The 22283-nt window shown below is 41.2% G+C and overlaps 2 protein-coding genes and 1 long non-coding RNA gene across 3 annotated transcripts in view; 1 reads left to right on the forward strand and 2 right to left on the reverse strand.

Annotated features, from left to right (window-relative positions):
- smg8 (SMG8 nonsense mediated mRNA decay factor) lies at window positions 1-5819 on the reverse strand. Its single transcript, XM_008332634.2, has 6 exons — window positions 5679-5819; window positions 4190-4824; window positions 2836-3739; window positions 2527-2672; window positions 1282-2160; window positions 1-779 (listed from the first exon to the last, which is right to left on the reverse strand). The coding sequence occupies exons 1-6, from the start codon at window positions 5791-5793 to the stop codon at window positions 567-569; spliced, it is 2892 nt and encodes a 963-aa protein (XP_008330856.2). The 5' UTR covers window positions 5794-5819; the 3' UTR covers window positions 1-566.
- ppm1e (protein phosphatase, Mg2+/Mn2+ dependent, 1E) overlaps window positions 5672-22283 on the forward strand; it is a 22582-nt gene continuing 5970 nt past the window's right edge. The window contains exons 1-2 of the mRNA XM_017041987.2: window positions 5672-5760; window positions 5951-6144. Coding sequence (XP_016897476.1) covers window positions 5960-6144 — 185 coding nt within the window. The 5' untranslated portion in view covers window positions 5672-5760; window positions 5951-5959. The remainder of the gene's footprint in view (window positions 5761-5950; window positions 6145-22283) is intronic.
- LOC107990083 (uncharacterized) overlaps window positions 6158-22283 on the reverse strand; it is a 20979-nt gene continuing 4853 nt past the window's right edge. The window contains exons 5-7 of the long non-coding RNA XR_001761655.2: window positions 18567-18614; window positions 18433-18469; window positions 6158-10477 (exon numbers count right to left, since the gene is read on the reverse strand). This is a non-coding gene — a long non-coding RNA (uncharacterized LOC107990083). The remainder of the gene's footprint in view (window positions 10478-18432; window positions 18470-18566; window positions 18615-22283) is intronic.

Below are 22283 nucleotides of genomic sequence, written 5' to 3' on the forward strand. Positions count from 1 at the left end.
TTTGAGTTTTTCACCTCAGCCTCTGCTTTATTAACATTAATTGTTCAGACCTAGCCCTTTAGAAGCTGACAACAACAAATTTTGTTGACAAAACATTTTTTAACACATTTACCGGTATTTCCTCAGCACCAGTTTTCACAAACCATTGACTCCCAAAAATTAACACAGCCAAGAATTAAGTGCCGGTAAATCTTATTTATACTCTGTAAACAAAAAGGCCACTTGATCTTTGAAATCAATAACACAAAATGTACAGCACCTCCAATGACTACACAAATTACATCCTTGGGGAGATTTATTTAGCAATTAATAAAGTGTTGTCACTAACTGAGGGCACTGATCGAACCCTGTCCTGTTTCCCTGACTCAGGCCAACACAAAAAAAAAAAAAAAACTTCTTCAGCTAAGCAGCGTCTAGTGTAAGAAAAGGACAGGCCAGGAAATTTCCATTTAACAACCACTGTGAGGCTTGAAGAAGGTGAAATCAGGGGGATTCTATATCGTACAGTTAGAAGAGCAACGTGGGAATAATAATAGCAGGAGTCCAGGAAGGTGAACTACTGAACTCTACTGTGGTAAAGGGTTGGCAGTAGTCGCTCTCAGGATTCCACGCAGGACTTTGTAGTTGTTCAGTGGTTGGTTTTCCTTGGGAGGGTAATTAGGGCCTTGATCTGTGGCGTACGAGTAAGGGAACCTTAGAACCCAGAAACTATCTGGGGGTAACACAATTTCAGTCTTCTCTGGATGGAACACTGGACAGGGAAGAGGTCCGGGCTGCACCTAAAAAATAAAATAACAAACATTTTTATTTAGAAATTGTTTTAAATGGAAATGTTTAAGTTTAAACTTGAGGCATCAAACCTTCAACACCAGATGAGCAATTAGATTTTTAAAATAATTTTACCACTAAATACAATTCATCAAGAGCTGCACAAACCTTCAACCTTGCAACTGAAGTGGAACATGCAGTAGAGAAAGTTTTAAATACTGTAGTGATATGGCAAAAATATGTATTACGTAAAGAACACTGTTTCTAGTTGGTTTACAGGAGCTGTTACATGAACAAAAAAACAACTGCAAATTTCTACAATGTGATAAATTTCAACATTGACTCTGCCATGTAGGAATGTCACACCTGACCTTAGGTAAAAGACGACAGTGACATAATGTGGTTTTGTTGAAGAACCTGAAAAATCTATGTAACATACAAAACTGGCATAAACCAAATTTCTGTCTACTTCAACATGAACTTCTACTTATCTATATAACTTAAGCTGTTTACCTGTGGGTTAAGTGTGACCTCTAGTGGAGCATCGGGCACCACGATGAAAAGTCTGGTGAGCTGAGCATAGTGAGGCTTCAGGCCGCGGCCCTGAGAAGGTGAAGGGATGTAGAGCGGCATGTCTGCGTTCAGCACTCTGGTGGCAGGATCTTTGGCGCCCCCTGGTCCAAGCACCTTCACTATTTTATCAGGCCCTGAGCTAATGAAGCGTCTCCCCCTGCTGTCTTCATACTCAAAACCCACGAATGCACGAGCCATATCGTCCCTCCTGCGACCTCTTCCCAGACCTCCTGTGCTCCCTCGCTTTCCCACCAGGGTCTTGTTGGGTGCCGGCCATGAGGAAGTGCTTCCATCTAAAGGTTCTGTCAACCCTGTGTCTTCTTCGGACCGGGAGCGGATGACCAAATCCCATGGTAAGAGGAAAGAGGAGCCAGGTAGAAATCCTGGCTGTTCCAAACCGGTGTGACAGTTATAAGACTTTGCTGGACCTAGTTTAACAAGAGACCAGCTGGAGAACTTGGGTAAGAGTCCTTTAGAGCAGCCAGAATGCATCATACCAGGGAGGTACTCCACTGTGGAGGGCTGACGATCAACAAGGCTTGGTCTCTTCTGCTGGACTTGGGTTTCTGTCCCATCTCCTTCACCGTATGTACCTAAACTTCCTGTAGACTGACCCAGACTTAGAGCCAGACTGAGGCTGGTGTCCCCAGGTGTATGGCTCTGGGCTGTGCTCGGCTCCTTTAGCCTCTCGGCATCACCTGAGGCCTCACATGAGATCCTCTGAGCCTGGTTGGAGGCTGGGGCTGGGTCAGGAGTGCTGGGCTGGAAAACTGGAAACTCAATCCTCTCCAGCTTCCCGCAGCATTTCTCCTCTAGCAACTGTTTAAACAGATCAGGGTTATTGTGGAATAAATAAATAAAAATATGTATATATATTAAAATATATGGTATAATCATGTTTTAACAAAAATGTGGCAGATGTGTCTGAGATTTGCACTGGAAGAAAAAGGTGCATTTTTAATCAGAACAAAAACTAAACAAAACTAAAACAAACAGTGACATTCCTGGGTAAAAACATTTACAGTCAACATCAACAAGAACTCTAAATTGTATTGTAAAAATGCACAGGACGTGAAATGACAAAGTGTTCCTGATGAAGTGTGTGTCTGTGACCTATGACAAACACCACAGAGCTGAGCTGCTCAGCTGTGGTCCTCAACAGGAGTGAAGAGTGTGTCATCTCACCTGGTAAAAATCATAATTGGCTGCCTGAATGTCAAATGGATCCTCACGAGGAGCCTGCTTCCTGCCACAGTTACAGGAGCTGGTGGAGCGCCCCCTACTGTTGTGGTTCAAAATGGGTGGGTTTCGGTCCATATCTGGCTTCTCCCCTGCAGAAAAGACATATTTCTATGCATTATTTATTTCACTATTTTGAAATAATAAACAAACATATAAAAAGTTTTGTTTCAAAATGACTAATCAAAACATTGAATATTTATATACATCCAGAGGGAGTGAAAAAAAAGGAAGGAATTTCTAAGAATTGTTCACCTGGTTGAGGGAGAAGATGGAACTTGTGAACACAGTGCTGATCAGTCAGACTTCGCTCCTCACACAACTGGTGGCCATTGCTCCAGAACTTGTAGCAGTCCTCATGAAGCTGCAGTGCATAGCGCTGGAACGCCACACCACGGGCATGCTGACTGTAGACTCGCAGTGCCTGGGCTAGCTGGTTTTTGTGCACAGTTGTGGTGTAATTATGGGGAAGGTTGGACTGGTAGGCACTGTGAGCCAATGGCAGAGCTTTCTGACATCTGCTTTCGGAAAACTTTGTATCGGCTTCAAGAAAACCTTCCAAAACCTTGAGCTGGCTCTGCACTTTCACAGATAGCTCAGCGGTTTCTTCTTCTTTGTTGGTAATGAGAACATGGTGCAGTCTGGAGGCTACCTGGACCCATTTGGTGAAGTTTGGTAGCTCAAAGTGAGAAGGCTGTGGATTGCGCCCCACACTGTCATCAAAGCCTTTCTTGGTCAGCACCAACTCCACATGCTGCCAGAGGAACTCCTTCAGGCTGCAGTCTACCAGCTGACCTCCCATAGACATGACACCAGGGTCCCTGGAAGAGCTGGGTTGTCGAGCAGAACGCCTCATCTGCTGGTAACGCCTTGGCCCTGACACCAGCGTTGTAGAGTCCTGCTCACATAAGGTGCAGTTGGACCTGAGCTGACTGAGCAAAGTGGCTACAGGGTCCTCATCTGTTGTCGGTATCACATACACAAATGCTTGATTGGCTGGTACTGTGAACAAGCAGTTACTGCTCTGATTGGTCAGGACTCTGCTTTTACGGAATATGCGGTAAATTTGGTCCTCCAAGGCGTGCTGCAGCCTCCTTCTGGGAGAGTGCTTTTTAGGTTTGTCTGGGTTTCCTCCAGAATCAGAGCCATTTGTAGAAATCTTTAAAAAGGACAAAGCAGGTGTCATAACAAATCAAGTTATGCTATTATCTGACTTAACACAGAGAATAAACATACATTTAAAAAAGGCAAAATGAAAAGAAACAAAGATATCATTTTTTTAAGTAAAAGCATTTAAAACAAAACTGATTCAAACTGAAAAAAATCAGAAATTGCAAAATCTGTGAGTAATTTACCATAAAACCTTAAGGCGTAACTTAAAAGTGAATTACCAATTCTCTCAGTCAATTTCTCTTCAACTGTTGATTTCACAAAATATCACACTGTGGTTGTTGCTGTTTGTGAAAACAACATTTTTTTATTTATTTGGTCGTTGTTGCTAGTCCAATTCTCATTGTAGGTTTGACCGAGAGATGTTATGTATTTTAACTCATTTAATAAAAGAAATCATCTCAAATAAAATAATAAATAAAGAATATTAAGGGGATACCTTGAGACTGCCGTTCATCTGGAATACGAAGAGCAGCCGTGGTGGACAAGGTCTGCAGTTCACCTTCCATTCTTTGGAAACCGGACAATCCTTGATAGCAGCTCGGATCAGCGGCAGCACTTTCTGTCTCAGGGCGTCCAGGGCCCTGAAGAGCCGGTCGTAGGTCACGTCGAAGGTCTGGTTGGGATGGACGAGCAGAAGGACGTGGCACACGCTGAACATGTAGAGCAAGTGCAGACAATGCTGTCTCTCTAGGCCTTTCCAGAAATCATGCGAGTCGGAGTGACCGGTGCTGGCGCTTAGTGTCTGGCATGCCCGCAGAAGCTGACGGGAATCGCTGACGGACGAGAGCATCAGATATAGAACCCGGTTCTCCTGGTTGTAGTAAACCTGGATGTGACTGTTCGCCGTGGCGTCGCCTTCCTCCGGTTCACCAAAAAGCGAAAACATGTGTTTGTCCGCCAGAGTGTTGATCAAAGACTCCTTTAGCGACCACGGTTGGGCGTTACTTTTACCGAAAATACCAACAACACAGAGGCCCTCGTCCCGGTACCCAGGTTCCTCAACAATCTCTGACCGGAGCAGAGCCCCGATACTCACAGGGGCCGCCATATTCGCCTCCTTCATGTTTTCATCTGGGGAAGGAAAATAGCGATGCACTGATTTCCGGGTTCGTCTTACTATTTGGTCCGATATGTAATCACATTTGCGCTCTGTTTTCTAGTAAACTCCAGTGTTTCTATAATACAACCTTGGTATAAAAAGTATTTGTTATTACTGTTGTTATGTTATTATGGCCTTTCCCTGACTATACCATAAATGCACATATTATATATATATAAATACATACATTATGCCGTTAACAATTGTAAAAAGTTACGTAAAATAAATTCTAATAAAGACTATTCTGTTCTTCTTGCTATTATTCTTGTTATTGTTATATCATCAATGATACAAAGTTATTATTATTATATTATTTAGGTAATAATTATTAGTATAATAATAATAGCTATGTTTTACATACATTACATTGAATTTCTGTTTTAGACATTTAGTAAAAAGTAAATACTCGAATATTTATTCTACTATTATAAGTACAAATTGTTGTTTTTATTGCCCACGAACATGATTTTAAAGAAATATCAGTATTATGTATCTATGTTGAATAATCACTGTTGTGTATAAGCCCGTTTTACAAATTAAATATATTTTCTGTTGTGATATAACACAGTCTACCACCGGAGGGAACTGGAGACGTGGTTAGTACATTGATGCACAACATAAAACTCTTTTCAAGTCTTAAGCTCTCAAACTAAAAAACTGAGGACGAAAATCAAGTTATAAATAAAATAGCCTATAGGGGCTATAACAGTCTATACGTCAACTGACGTCACTGAAGAATGATGCGTGCTCGTTCGCTGCACCCTCTGACGTCACCGACCTCGCATCATCCGAAATCCCCAATAACGCGGTGCGCGCTCCCGCTCACCTCTGAATGGGGACTGGCTCCAGCCTTTGACAGCTCCTCTGGCACTATCATCATAGACGCCAGGGTCCACGCGTGCACTCAGGTCCGCTGCTGCTTTCTGCACACAAACACACATACACGGGCCACCGCAAAGCTCCTCCTCCGCTTATAGTACATACCCACGCACTGAAAGTCCAACTAGTTCCGTAGTCCCGTCCTTCCTTCCTCTTCTCCTCAACCCGGTAAGTTAGTGTAGCTTATACTGACGGGAGGAGCTGTGTGTGTGTGTCTAGGAATGAGAAATGATGGCCGGCTCTGCAGCAGAGGAGAAAACCTTCCGACGGTTCTTGGAGCTCTTCCTACGGGAGATGAGGATGCCTCTGCAGGAGAGCGACCCGCTGCCGATGCGCCCTTTGTCGGACCTGGTGTCTGAGGACGAGGTGGAGGGCGAATGTCTCGACTTGTGTCTGCAACACCTCTACAAATAGTTAAGTGTCAACTTCCTGTCGTGGTATGCTTATATTTGTTTGCTTCGTACAAAACCAGTACAACAGTGGTGTTTTGGTTTGAGCGTCATTATTTACTGAAGGAGATCTGGGTGAGTGGAGGTTGCGACCCTGGCACGGTCCGTTCCACCTCATCTTTCTCCAGAATGACCGCCACCTGCTTTAAACCAGCGTGTATCGCCATTGAGTTTACACTAATGTTTCTGCTACACCGTTTTGGGGGTTTTATGAGATCTTGGGCAGAAGTTAAAACACTGAGACCAACTGCGCCTCAGTTCTTTCTTCTCCACCGCACGTCGTTCAGCGCATCGCACCGTAGTATCTGTCCGTACACCTGTGGACCAATTGTTTGGTGCCATAAACAGACGCCAGGGGTGACAAAACTGGAGGCGCACGAAAAGGTGAACCCCTGCTTTTGCGTAACAGCCCGACGTCACCATGGTGTAGGAGGGGGTGGGAGCCATCGCCATCACTGCTGAGCGCTTCTTCGTGCAGGCTAAAAATAACCTCACCGGCTGCGTTCTGAGCCCGGATCGTTGAAACCGACCGTGACGCTCAAAAACGCAATCTCTGATGCTGCCTCCTGCAAGTATTTTAGTTCCGCAAATTCCTTCAGACATGCAGCAAAAACTATGGGTTTATTCATGTATAATCAAAAAGATGTAAAGATTTAACAAAAAAAATGCCCATAACATAATTTGTGATTAACCACGCATAATAGACATGTCTATATATATAGACATATATTTAATTATATATAATTACATATAGCAGTCACTGTACAGTTCCTTCAGGATCTTTGATGGGATCTGTGCAAACCGGGTAGATGCAGTTAAAACTGAGATGAGTCTGTAACAGCTGCCAGAGCTCTGCCCTGAGCTCTGCTGCCTGCCCTGGTTTTGAATCAAAAATAGGTGCAGAAACTGTGCTGGGAAGAAGAGGCTGAAGGACTCATCTGGGGCATTAAGTGACAGGGGACTATTGCTCGCATGTACTGTATGTCTGAAAAAGATGAGCACTGTGTGGCCAAGAAGGTCAGGATGCACTCCAGCCGAGATGGAGACCAGGTGTCTGTGGCAGGTTGTGTCAAATATGGTAGACGCTGCTGCTGTTGGATATTTGCAGTAAGGTAGAGGCGAGGATTTTTCACATTTTGCAGGCAAGATTTGCTATTAAAGATGTTATACTGATTTTGTTTTAAACGGCGGGTCGCAATTTCCTGTGGAAATGTCTTGCTTTGCTTTGTGTTCTGAAAAAATAGGGAAAAAAAGTGAAACAGTTGTTTTTCAAAAAATAAAAATGTACATTAAACTGCAAGAGAGAGTTCTAACATAAAAACATTGATGTTGACCTACTTGGCCTGAAACTCTTAGAATGGACAATCAGACGTCATGCTGCTGCAAATAGCACATCAACAATTTAGAACCACTGACATTGATATTTTTATTTTCACACTTATTGAGAGTTGAGATCTGATGAATCATCTATATAAAAAGATGTGGCTAAAACCAGCCGTCCTGCCTGCAGTGGAAACATACAATCGACCACCTTAGCTCTGTAACGTATCCTTCCATCTCTGCGTTCTGGCAAACTAATTTAGTTTCTTATTTGGCTCGCTGCACTTGATGAATCACTTGTTGGCTCCACACTATGGAGTGGTTTAGACCTCTACCTTTCTGGTGCCATCACTTCCAGCTGCTCACAAGGTCAAAAAGGACAATCATTTGTGTTGATTCACAGATCAGTAAATATTGACATGACAGAACAGGAGCAGTCACTGCTTCAAAAAAAACCCCCAGAGAAATCCCCCCACTTACATTATTGTTCCCCTGAACAGCAAACAAAGAGTGCAGTCATATCCAGAGTATGGCCTGATGTGCTCGATCGCATTTCTCGGAAAAAAAATAATTTGGTCACTGATTTAAATGTGAAACATTTATGGCCTGACACAACCATCAAACCAGCCATTGAAATGCTATTTGTTGCTACTATAATTTTTTTTACCAGTTTTCCAGACCCTACTGGAACATTTTGAACAAAAGTTCAAGTTAGGAACTAAATAAAATGGCTGGAATCCAGTGAATGAGTGTGTGTATTAATTATAGACTTAAGTATCTTAGTAGGAGCATTTACAGACTGAATCTGACTACAACTCAAAATGTTTGGACCCCTTGCTGCTGCGTGTGAGTGTGTGTTAGTGTATGTGTGTGTGTGTTTTTCCAGTATGATAAAGTCCATTATCCAAATCAGTGCGGCTGTTATTGCAGCCTGCTTTGGCGTCGTCTTTCTGCATCATCTTTGTTTTTGAAATGGAGATGTTGTCTTGATGATAGCGGTGTCACATGAGAGAATACTTGCTCATGTTGTTCCTGACGGTACCACTGGAACATTCCACGTCAACTTGACTGTAGAATTGTCCGGATGAACACACATCAACTTAGAGGGCGTCAACTCATTATGGTTTAGAGATTTGTTTCTAACTTATTTGTCGCTTCAGCAGCTGTAGTCTGCCGTGGATGATGCAGACTCCACGTCTACAACTGAAGTTACAGCGCTCAGGTATCAACTCTCATTGACAGCGGATACAGCATTCTAATGTATCTTTTAAAGCTCCATTAACATGGCCTGTTGCTTTCTCTGTGCGTTGTGGGTTCTCTGTAGAAATGTCAGCTGACAAGGATTGGTCTGTTTGGGGGTGGGGACAGGGGGTGGGGGTTTGACACTTTTTTACACTGTATACATCAGTTGTCATAGTAACAACCCTGGAGTCTTTGCAGTGAGTAATAATGGCGTTCAGCAGTCATTGTGAATACAGCAAAGCTGCAGCAGGACGGCTGCCGTGTGTCTCAGTCAGACTCAGAGTTTATATGTGGCAGTTTGATGTCCGTGATTTAGACCACAACACTACAAACCAGAGTGAGAAGTATAGCAGGCTGCCCAGTTTTATAGTCAGTGATTTTATTATCTTTTTAGGATGATAGGGAAAATAAATAGGGGACATGAGGGCATCAATATTACGCAACACTGGATCTGGCTACCATTATTATTTTTTTATCGTGCTGTAATGAAAAGTAAATGGTAACAATAATTATGTGGGAAAAAATGGCCTCTATATGTGTATTTTAAACCATAAACTAAGAAAAAATGAATGTCCCTTTATACTCTGGGGATTATTAAATCAATTACCATAGCGATGAATGGATATATTTAAATACATTCTCCTTTTTTGAAGGAATGACTGAGAGAATGACCTGCTGGAACACTTTCATTTTCCTGAGCAGTTTCATGCTGTGATCGTACCTGAGTCTGAAATTAGTGACAATGAAGCTAAAACCGTGTTTTTCTTTTTCCAGCTGGAAATGAAGTGATAAAATTAATGAGGCAGAGAAGCTGCAGTTACAGAGCAGCGTCTTTCTTTTGTAGGTTCAATGTGAGCTCTATTTTTGTCTTCCTGGACAAACTTTTGAAGAATATTTAGCTGCTACTGTCACACTGTTTTCAGCAGAGTCTCTGTCAGTGTCTGTTCTTTAATACAGACCGGGTGCTGGACGGAAAGGGAGGTTTTTTTAAATACATGAGCTGTGTGTTTTGCACGAGTGAGATTTGAACAGCAGATGTTTTGGATAATATTTATGAACTTCGTCAGACATTATTTACATCCCTATATTTTCACATACCCAGGTATGATTTTCCTACACAGATTATTTACATGTTTACTTTTAGGATTTGTTCATTATGTTTTGGACAATTTTTAGCACATACTGTATTAAAAATAAACATTTTGGAAGTAATTGTTGACATTATATTTTTCCAGGATTTCTCATAAATTACCTAGTGCAATATGTCATTTTTGGTTAATTTTTTAAATACAAAGACATGGGGTGTAATGGCATTCTAGTACAATTTTGGGTATACATTTAAGGAGAACTGTGCTCCCTTTTGGCCCCCATTTCTGATATGATATGATGATATGATATCAGTTGGCATTTCTGGAACAAATGACAAATGACAGATGCAAAAATAAATTAAATATTTTTTGGAAATATTTTACATATTCCTGAATAGCGCTGCTCTACATAGCACTGAGAAACTTCATTAACACATTTTTTATGATGATATCAGCATCAAATACAAAGTCAAACAGATATGACATTAGGTTAACATGAAAAAATACGTTTTGTTGGTTCATAACAGAAAATATTGCATTACCTGTCAGGTGTCAGTGTCAGTTACTCCGGACTCTGGGCAATTCATCCGCCTGCAAAAATCCTAAGGACTGTCGGCAAAGTGGCGCTTAATCATCTCGATGTAGAGCTGAAAAAAATTTTACACTCACTTTTGACTCCACTGTTAGAGTAGATTGACTCTTCACAGTTTTTTAAAATACTCTATCTGGGTTTATATATGTTTACTCAGTATTTCTGAGTATTTCTTGAAACCCAATTTTTATTGTGTATTCATTATCTGGGTTTATATATGTTTACTCAGAAATATTGAAACCCAATTTTTATTGTGTATTCATCTTTCATGATGTCTAAGTCAAATCAGCATTAAGAACGGTGCAAATGAGAGCACAAGAAAGTGGTGTCTATAGTTCAGCTCAGGTCACAGTCAGTGAAAACATCATCCACTACGGTTTGAAAAAAATAAGATGGAAAAGAGCTTGGGAAGATTTTCAAATTAAAATTCTTCCAAGTGAATGAAAAAAAAGGTGCTCCTGGTTCCTCTTTTTTTTTGCGCTAAATTTTTCCATGCATGTGACCAGCCCACTGAGGACACCTGTAGGTGGAGGTGTACAGTGTAATTGCATACTGAGACATTTTGACCTCAGTGGTTCAAGGATAAGAACCCCTCAGTCTTGGAAACAGACTCTTTGTATAACAGTGTGTGTGTGCGTGTGCGTGTGCGTGTGCGTGTTGTGTAAGCATCTTCACGGCTGTCTACTGTAGCTGTGTAATGATAGTTGGAGGCAGCAGCACTGGTGATTCATCCCAACGTGTCATTAGTTTGTCTCTGGGTTGAACAGCTAATAATAGACTTCAGCTATAGAAGAGAGATCCCCTCTGTGTGCCAGCGTGTGTTAATGGAGGGTGGGTGAAGCACTTGGTGTGCTCCGACCAGTCTGTCTGTGTGTGTGTGTGTGTGTGTGTGTGTTAAAACAATGGCCCTTAGGTTTTAATCCATTTTTCCCCTGGCAGCTGGGAGTCACGTCTTAGAAGAACAGGATGTGGCTGACTCCCACCACAACATGTGATCCTGAGTGTCTGCGTCCACGGAGTGTTCAAGGAGAAGTCTCCCTTCACACAGTGGAGGCCTTCACTGGATTGATTAACAGTCTAAGTGGAGCAAAGTCAAGTTTTACCAAAGTGCAGTGTGAAAACAGAGCAACAGAGACTTGGTACTGGCACAAGACAAGAACTAGTGCAACTACACATTTGAGTTTTCTTTTGAATGTGTGCACACATTTTTAAATTTTGGGAATAAAAGAATCATTCTCCTTTTTCAAATTGTGTAAACTGGTCATAGTTGGAGGCTGCGTCCTTCAGCAGAGGTCATGGTGGTTTCTAGCCCACTTGTTCACATGGATCTTAGATATGTTTAATTTAACTGCATTTAATTCCATTGTGTTCTGCAAATATAATTGTATTATATATATTTTTTTATACATAATCGACTCGATTGACCTGAAATTGGTGTAAATTGGGTCTCAGGGAAAATTGTGCACAATTGCAAATGATGTGGGCCACATACAGTATGTGGCCTCATTCTTAGCCCACTAAATTCCTTTAACAACTATCATTTCTAAATTAAAGGCACATTACTCAAAAAGTGGAATAAATAATTCCCAGCATCCATAGCATCTAAAATCTACCTACTCTAAACTGCATGTATGTCACAGACAGTGTGATTGCCTCGAATGTTTAACTGCTGCATCGAGAAGAAACGACTTCCATGTTCGGTTGTGTCTGAACAGAGACATGTTGACTTTTATTTACCCAGAGATCTTTGCTTTCAGGGCACAAACATACAAAGAGTGATGAGGGGATATGAAAAGTCCCAAGAACAGGAAGCGTTAATTACATTGTTTAATGAGTTGATGTGATCGTCACATCATCGCCTCATCTCAATTATGCTAAAGGAGTTAAGCCTCAGTTTAGTTTTTGTTCCTTTTACAACAATTCACAACGTTAATTGCCTTAAAGTACTTTGCAACGGTGGTGTTTCTGCAGCATTACGGAAAGTGCTCTACAGTTGACACAGTGTGGAAGCACTCGATGTCAGTACAGAGAGAAAAACACACTTGTAACAAGAATGTGAAGAGACACGGAGAACAGTTGTATAACAGTTAGTTTGACGACAGATTCCTCTAAATATCAGATCAGTGAAGATCATCTCTAATGATGACCGTTGACTCCTGCTGTCACGCTGCTCTGAAGGCCTGTGGTATTTGATATTTAGGTCCATTTGTGTTGTGTTATGATTTAAGGATGAAGCTTGGTTTTAGGAGTTAACGAGAAGAAGCCGAAAGTGAGCACCTGGTTCTATGGGTTCATAGAACCAGGTGCTCACCTTCGGCTTTAACACACACACAGAAACACTTGTACACACAGCGGTGATAGACAGTAATTAAGAGGAGAGACTTTTCCAGGCCTCATTAAACAGAAACATCTCCAACAGCTGTACAGAATGGTCCAAAAAAAACAAAAAAACAGCCACACACACACGCACTCTTACTGATGATCTGTTCAGTGATGTCACTGACGACGACGCACCGTAATGTTTCTATACAATTATTTTTTTAAATAAGTAAGCTTAACAAGTTATTTTCATTAACAATATATATATATATATACATATATATATATATATGTAAATAAATAAATTATTGCCTGTCGGATCACTGTTATGTTGAATATTTCTGATCTCTTACCACATTTTTGTCAGGACGTTCAAGATGTTTGGTGTGCAGAGAAGAACAAACACTAGGTGACAAAGCCATTCTACAGATTTACCATGTTGTTATCGATGTCCTCCAGAATTGACTACATTAAATGGGTAAAAAAAAAAGGACAAAAAATAGCAACAATTCAGCTGCATCCTTAAATATTACATGGCGTTTAGCACAGACGTCAATGAAAAGACAGACTTTAACGTTCCTTTACTGTCATTTAATGTGATAGTCACTCATAAAAAGAAACTATAACTTTAAGAGCACCTTCATTTCGTACTGAGTGCTTTTGTCTCCAGCTGCGTATCAAACACTTAAGCGCCCACACTCACAGCCACCACACTGTTGCATCCTGTTTTTATTCATAGCTGTCAACAGCGGGTGATTGACATGCTGCTTCTGTCTGGGCAAACACTCACTGTCATTATTCACATCTCCAGTTCAAGGACGGCCTTGCTTTGTTTGGAACACGCAGATCCCTCAAGGGTTTTATTAATCAGGCCGTCCCTCAGGCCGTCCAGCCAAAGTAGGAAAGAGGAAATAAACTGTACCGCCAGTAGTGAAGAGAGTACAACCTGCCCACACACTGTCACTCCAAATCTCCAGTGGCTGTTTCACACATTACAGCTGCATCTGTAGTCACTGTTTCAGCTGTTGTAAAAGACACAGATCCCAATTCACACTTACTGGCTCTCAGAATGAAGTGTTGCAGTAAGAGCTTTTAAATGTTGGATCTTATTCAGCTTAGATCTTCAGCTGCAGTTCTTCATTCCTCAGAAATGTTAAAACCTCGAACACAGGGTTTAAACCACGAGACACGGACTTTAATTACACTGGTGAGTGAACGTCTACTTACAAGGAGCTGACATTAAACTAAGTACTGTGTGTGGGAATCTGTGTAACACGCACTGTCCACCCTGAGTCCCACATCTATTTCTGGCTCGAAGCTGATGGCAGAAAGTTCAATTGTCACAAAACCTGGGATAAACCTCATCATGTGAGCAAAGACCTTAATGACACGTTTTCAGATATTCCACTCTTCACCAAAGAAAGAAAAAAAGTACTAACCAAGACTAACATTACAGGTAAAAGCAAGAATAGTTCATAATTTAGTTTCATTCTCCTTTTGGTGATTTTCACATGGTGAAAAGTACGAATGTCCAGTTCATAGAAGTTATTATTAGACTTCTATCTCAGATATTTCTGAGAGTTTTTATGATTTCGAGAGTCAATATCAGGGACATGACAGGAAATAAAAGATGGAGACTGATATGTAACTGTGGTTTACAGTAAGGCCCAGCATAAAAGAGTTACATTAGCCTTGGGTGAGAAGAATGAAGCTGTGTTCATGCAGACCTCTCTGACAATATGTTCCTCTCTCTGCTTTAATTAAAAAATGACCAGCGGTCAGGGCCATCACAGCCGACGTTTCAATACTAAAGTACCGTTATATATCATACAGAATTATAACTACACTTAAGCACCGATCCAAACAAAATCTGCAGACCAGACCAGGCGCAAAAAAAAAAAAAAAACGACCTGTGAGGAAATGCCACTTTACTGCAGACAAATCAGACCATCCGCTAATGTCCCACATGTACCGTCTCAGAAGAAAGTGACCTCGTTTTTGAGCTGAACTAGTTTCAAAGAAAATGGATACGGCTCCAATCATGCTGAATGAGTGTGAAAATAACAGGAGATGCACCAAGCGGCCGTCTTGTGATAACTGCCACTCACTCTGCATGGAGCTGTGTCACCGTGAACCAGTCCAAGCTGAAAATCAACCGCAGAGAAAGTGCATTTGGATGGAATTTTTTTTTTTTTTTTAAGTCCTACTATTTCACGCTACCATCTGTCTGTCCACTGGCTTTTCACTGTTTAATCAGAGCAATATGAGGCCAGGAGATTTGATCTCCCTGGAGATAGACATCCTCCGAGGCCTGTGGGAAGTTACTGTTTGGCTTTCTAGAGCACCTCTGAGAAGTTAAACTGTACGAGGATGTGACAGCCCAGTTTCTCTGGAAATGGGCTTTTCTGTGACTTTGAGGCATTTTGTGTTTGAAAAAAAAAAACCCCAACATACACAATGCTGTGAAAACATGATGGACTCAGAGCAGGAACATTCTGTTAAAAACCATGTTGACATGTTTGTCCTCTACACTTCCTACATACTATAAGCTGTTTTTCCCTCTGTTCTTCCATGTAACTTTCTCTACTCTGTAACTCTTCACTCCGGTCTGGTCTATCCCTTTGAAATTAGAGTAATCCCTTAATCAGAGTGTCTCACTGGGATTACCATGCAGGGCAGCCACAGAACTGCCCTGCGCCACTGCTGCCAACTGAGCTGCTGCTCTGTGTGTGTACTAATATAACCCTCACACACTGCAACTGATTTTTGACCTGAGACCTTGCTTTACAGGCTGTGCAAGAAAAGTCACAAATCAACTAGTCTAAAATTATATTTACATTTAAATCAGATGTTTTTATCCAGCGTGTTTTACAAGAGGAGAATTAACAATCAAGCTACATGGGGGAACTCTTGAACGGAGACTGCTATTTAGTAAAGTGGGACTTCTTAACTGGAAGGAGAAGAGAAAATACCCTCTCAACTCACAGCATGTTTGTGGAGGCTTCAACTTCAGCTCAGGCGTCAGGCTGTAGACTGATTAATATTACTGCAGTTTTAACTCTTGACATGTTCTACATTGATTTAACTTAATCATTTTCTGATTAGAGCCATTGACTAGTTGCAGTTGAGGTGGACAGTCCATCACTGTGCTGAGGAGACAAACTCCCAGTCATGAGCATTTGGATTCATATGGTCACCACAGACCAGGGAGGAAAGCAGAGGGAGACCATGCAAATACAGAGAGAATATGCAAACATCACACGCACACCGCTGTGACCTAAAACTACTGTCACCGCCTCAAATCCTAGATTAGCTGTAATCTAACTTGCTTTATAAGCCAATGAGGAAATGCAAACAGAAGCCAAAGAAGGCTTATATATGTGTGTGTGTGTATACATATACACACACATATTACAGCCAACAGAACATCCAGGGCTGATTCTTGATTCTCAAATGACCAGATTCTTTAGGTGCTGCTGTACGATTAGTTTGTCTGTGCTGGGACCTAACAGTAGTTTCTAATCCTTCAGCAGTTCCTCTGCTGTATCTGCTCCGAGGTGATTCACCAGTTTAATCAGATATGTTGACAAAGTGCTCGGTCACAGCCATCAGTCTTCCCTGCTGTATCTGTTGTCACCCTGTCACCCTCAGTGGAAGCCATTCATTCTCTTATTGATTTTGTGTGTACAGCGCAGGGCAATAGACTCAATAGACTCAAGGGACTTGAAAATTGTTTTAGTTTTTCCAATGTGACCAATGTGAACATTTTATTCCTAAGTACATAACCTTTCATAACTGAATTCAGCCTTAATCACTTCAAATATCAGCTATATTTTATAGTATTAGATCTGTTGGTAATTGGTTTCCCCATGCAGGCTCTGACTGGTGTTTTTTACTTGGACTACTTTAATGAGTAAAAAAATAAATAAAAACAAGATCCCAGTTTCACACGGTTTAAAACAAATGTTGAACCTGCTGACTCTCCAAATGTGATTTTTGTTCAGTTGTGTTTCTGAACAGCTCTTAGTGTGATTTACGAATCTGGGCTGCAGTGACTGTGTTGCCTGAGCAGATCCATGAACTTTAATGATCAGAGTGTGTAGACTGCAGGCTGGTTGGCAGTTTGGAGGTAGGTCTGTAGGCTGGACTGTAGAAGGTGCTGATTGTCTTTGTTACTTGACTTCTATTTACTGCTGTAAAATATGGAGAATCACTAGTCTTTCCTTCAGCGGCTCACACTGACATCTCTAAAAGAGGAACCTTCATTAGTTTAGTCAGCTCTGGAGAGGCCCCATATTTGGACGAGCCGTGACCTTCAGGAGTGCGGTGTCCTCTTTTCCCTCTTCGAAGGTTGGATGGACACTTTTGCAGAAGCTTTTACAGTCTGCTGCTGCTGCTGCTGCTCGTGAGCGCAGGGCATTTTTTGTGCCCATAATTCAAATGATGAGTCATATGTCTGTGGCACATAGACTGAATGCAAAGCAGTTCTGCTTCCTGTAGAGCCCAGAATCCCTCACTACCTGTCTGACCTTGAAAATGCATTAGGAAGCTGCTGAGCAGGGGGAGTCATAACCTGTGGGCTATGACTATGTAGCAGCAGCACATTGAGCAATTAAATTAGCCTTAATCTGTGGTAGGACCATGGGAAACAAAGCAAGGATGAAATTCTTCTTCTTTAGACATCAACTGTGAATACTGCAGTAAAGCAATCATGGTGGTTCCACAGTGCAGTGATTCCCAACCATTGTGCCGTGAGATTTCACTGAAAACTATTATTTATTTATTGCATATAATTTTTCTTTGCTCCTCAAAGCATGAAAGGCAGAACAATTAAATACTTTTCTGCTAGGGGGCACCAGATGGCTATGAGGTTCGAGTCCCAGTGGAACTACATATGCCAAAATAGTGCCATGTGGCAGCCTCTGAGTTGTAACCACAACCCCATGGCAGCCTGTGTTGGTTGCAAAGAATAACACTGTAAATTTCCCCTTTATGGAATGAATAAGAGACTCAATTATTTTGGTTATTAATAAATACAGACATGTTTGTTTCAGACTCCACAGGTTTGAGTCTGAAAACATTAACACTGTGTTCAACATGTGGCAGCACTAACTACGGCCCTGGAAGGTTCATGGTAAAGTAGTTCATGTGAAGGCGATTCCACAGAGAGCTGAGGTCAGGATACGCTGGGGTTCTCCCATAGGCTCTTACTAACGCACCAATGATCCAGCTGGTTGATTACATAATACAGCCTCACAGCTTTGGCAAGAGCAGCACTGGGTCTGTTTTTTGTACGCAAGTTCCCCAGCGTATCCGAGGAGGCTGAGCTAACGCTGGAGGCTGATCAGGAAACCGACTTCACTTCAGTAGGTACACAGGCATTTGAAATACATGACACGTACAGAGCTTTATGGCTCACTTTCCCTGCACTGTGTCACCTTTTAAGTCTCCAGTTACTGACATGCCCTGCTGAAACAGTAGATCAGCAGCCTACACAGCAGCCCTGTGCATGTGCTGCAGGAGTTTCGTGTCTGGAGAGTTTTTTTTAATTTTTTTTTCTAATGACAGATTAGACACGCCTCTTTGCAGCCAACATTGTGCATTTCATTATTCAAGTGGAACACAGCACATAACATATGCACGCAGCAGCGCTCTGTGACGTCTGCAGCCACAGTTCGCTCCATCACTCACCACTGTTTGAGGTGCACATTGTTACATCACTGCTGTTCTGGGAAAAAAAAAAAAGAAACATCCAAAGGTGCACTTAGGGTAGAAACGCTCAGAGGGTAAACAGCAGCTGCATTTTGTTAATGTACACCACTCACCTGCGTCAGGTTGATCTTTCCAGATATTACCGTTGGCTGTAGCTGCTCCTGTGTGAGAGAAAAAACAAAACAAAAATGTAGTTATTTTATCATAAACACATGTAACATATAAATACAATATATTATTTAAAAAAGAGGCAAAAGTCATGTTAAAGTCAAATCAAGATAAGTATTTAGCACTTTTGTGATTGATTTAGCCTGAAAGTATTGAGGGAGCAGTAGTATTCATAAGTATTCATTTTACTGACCATTTAATTTCCCTCATAAAGGGAAATTCAAGGACAATTATAGATAACAGACTGACATCTCCCCCCAGACTCTGCTAATGTCTAACCTCACTACAACATCCTCTAATGAAAGGAACAGCCATAAAACATCACAGCCATTATATCCAGGCAGTAAATATAAAGATTAAATCTCTTTTCAAAGACATCAAATCTGTCAGCTGTTGTCAGGCAGAGCTCCTGTGACAATGGGCGTTCATCTATCTGTAAGCTGCTCACATACACACAGTCATACTGTATATGTAGATTTATTCAAATCCCCTTTATGCATTGTGATTCAGTCTGATGTGTGTTCTGTTGGTAAGCAGGGTACAGGGCAGGGATCCTGAAGTTTTACCCCAAGTCTCCAAGTCAGACTATGGTTCCAGTTTAAGTCCACTTTGTATTTTTGGGGCCTAAGGTACTTCTGTACTACTATCTACTGTGAAATATTTGGTCAAAATTAGTAATGAGGTTCTGGTTAGGCTAAATGTAAAGTCTCATCTAGAATAGTGTGTGTGTGTGTGTGTGTGTGTGTGTGTACACTGAGGAAGGATACATTCATTTACCTAAGTCATTAGAAAGCCACGTCCAGGTAGGAACAGCAGTGAGATTTAAAGATTTACACTCAGCCTTTCACCTGCGTCTCTTTGTGTTATGTAACCCTGCTATGGCTCTTGAGAATACTCTGTTTACATAACAGCAGTGGTAGCAGACACTGCACTGTGATTCAAAATTTCTTTTGACCACAACGTGAAAGAAGTGATAAAGTAATATAGCCAGTGTGAAGCTAGAAATAGCCTGAGGCTTTGCTCAGGATTTTCTGTCTCCAACATTTCGTATAAGGAATAAGGACCGTCTGGTACGAAGGAACAGGTCTCTACAGAGGAACATATTATCAGAACCATGTTACTTCCTGTGAACGTACACTCTCACTTCAGACCAGCACAGGAAACAGCCAATATTTAGCATAATGAAGTGGGAGCTGCTTTGGCAGGAGGACAACTGACATTGGTGACTGTCAGTCACTTTCTTCTGCACTGCTATGTCTGTCTCTAATTCTCAGCTCATTTGAAAAAAAACAACAACAATCACTTGTAGGAGGCAAAGGTAAAAAAAAAATGAAGAGAAAAACACGGTACCGTTTGTGAATCACTGGCTAACACACACACACACACACACACACTCTGAGCTTTTATCACAGTTCAGCAGCAACAAAGAGCACACGAGGGAACAAAGGCAACACCCAGCCACAGTCGGAACCATGGGAAAAGGCAATCATCACTGCTGACTTGAGCGTACAGCTTTCCTCAACACTAACCCTAATATAGAGTCACAGTCGCACACTGGAAAAATAATGCAAATAAAAAACATTTAAGCTGTATCTTGTCCATCAAAGGCCAAAGAGGAAGAGAGGACGAACGGCTTGCAGGATGAGAGGAGTCAGTGGTGAAGTGTGACAGAAGACTGAAAAGGCAAGGTTGATAAGACAGTAGTGATGTAGGTTTACAGACAGTGTCACTGTCATAAAGGCCGGCGGCGGAGCTGAAGCTGGCAAAGTTAAAGATACTGAGATATTAATTGGTAGTGACCGCGAAGGACAGGATTAGAAATAAGCAGATCAGAGGTTGAGCAGTTTGGCGATGGAGTATGGCAGGCTAGGTGGAGATCATTTTGACATGTGTTGAGGAGAGATAATGAGTGCATCGGATTAAAAAAAAAGGAAGCAGGAATAGAAGAAAACTCCAGAGACGATGAATACATGCAGTGAAGATGACAGCTGAGCAGATTTCTGGGCTGTTAAATGCAGATAGAATATTGTTAAATTCATGAACTGATGTCTGATCTTGGTGTAAGACATCACCAAAATGGTTATTTGTAATTTTACTGAGTGACATCAGGCAGAGTATCTTCTGCTCTTCTTCAGGTAAACTCTTTTTTTAATATATATCAGACTTAATTAAAAAATTACCTCAGACTAAGAATCTGAGTTTTTTGTCTTGTAAACACCCACAAAAGGGCCGGGAAACACTGATGTTGTTACGGCACAGTAGAGTTCAACACCTCCACTAATTACAACCTTGATTATAAACATACAGTAAAATAAACTTCCTGCCTGATATTATCTTTATGCCTGAGCTGCATTCATTAGACTGCAGTGGTAATGACATCTGGTTCTGTCACTTTCTCAGGTTGAAAAGGGTAAACAGAAAATAGCCTGAGGAAAAATATATCACACCAATTTGAAATTGCTAACTAAAAATAATCAGAAAATGTTTTTAATATATTTATCCATTTAAATCCCTTGTATTTTTGTGTGACTGGCTACTACTACATACAGATTATTTTGGTACATTTTATAGTGAATTGGTGATTATTTTTATTCAAACTGACATAGAAGACAAGACTTAAAGCAACATCCAACCAGTGGAGCTGCTGCTGCTCATCTGTGGAGCCTGTCATGTTGCTGCAGTGTGATGTGAAAACAGAGATTAACTTCTACTTTAATCCTCCTCCGCTCCACATGACCTCACTGTGATGCACAGGCAACCAGAAGCTGCCATTGGTTCAGCACGCATTCTCCTATGTTACCTGCAGCCAATCAGAGCACCTCGCCTCAGCATCCACCCCCCAGTGGGCTGACAGTGGTGGAATGAGTGAGGATAGATTTGGGGTTAAGTGAGTTTCTGTGAATGGAAATTTCAAGGAGGCAATTCTCCTGATAAACACAAACACCGGCTGACGTGAAGACGCTGCACGCTCCTCACATCCTGATGTAACTTCCTGTGAGATGTCTGGGGTTTTTTTTAAACTTCCTAAGAGATGTCTGTTCATTTTCCCAGGGTCCAAGAGGGAATAAACAGTCTCATATTTGTATGTCCTGATCTAAACAACAAAATTTTAGCAGACCTCACATGTGTTTATTTTCAGTTTGCTCCACCTACAGAACTGTATATCTTTAAATCTGCCGTGTGCTTTTAGCACTGAAGGCTTCAGTTGAGCTGAGCTGAGATCAGATTTTAGATATGATCAGTGGTGACAACAGTGAGAGTCCTCTGTACTGCAAATATGTGTGAAAATATTATTTGTAAATCAAACTATGCATCCTTTTACTTGGTACATGAATAAGATAAGATACAACTTTATTTATCCCACACTGGGAAATTCAGTTCTAAAAGTATTCCAACAGTATTTTATTCAGTAAAAGTTCTAAAAGTATTCCAACAGTATTTTAGAATTAAAATTATTTTAATTATTGTCTGGAAAATATTACGACACACCAAGTACTTTGTATTTTGACGCTGTTACCTTTGAATAAATGAATAACATTTGTTGAACCAGCAGTTTAAATATAAATAATGTATGTATTTATACTTTTAACTGTTCATGCAATAATGCAAAACAATAACAAAGATTTTGTGATTTTACTGAAGATTTTACCGAGTTGTGTCTA

Source organism: Cynoglossus semilaevis, chromosome 19, assembly GCF_000523025.1.
Source record: "Cynoglossus semilaevis isolate Cse_v1.0 chromosome 19, Cse_v1.0, whole genome shotgun sequence".
Lineage (NCBI taxonomy): Eukaryota > Metazoa > Chordata > Actinopteri > Pleuronectiformes > Cynoglossidae > Cynoglossus > Cynoglossus semilaevis.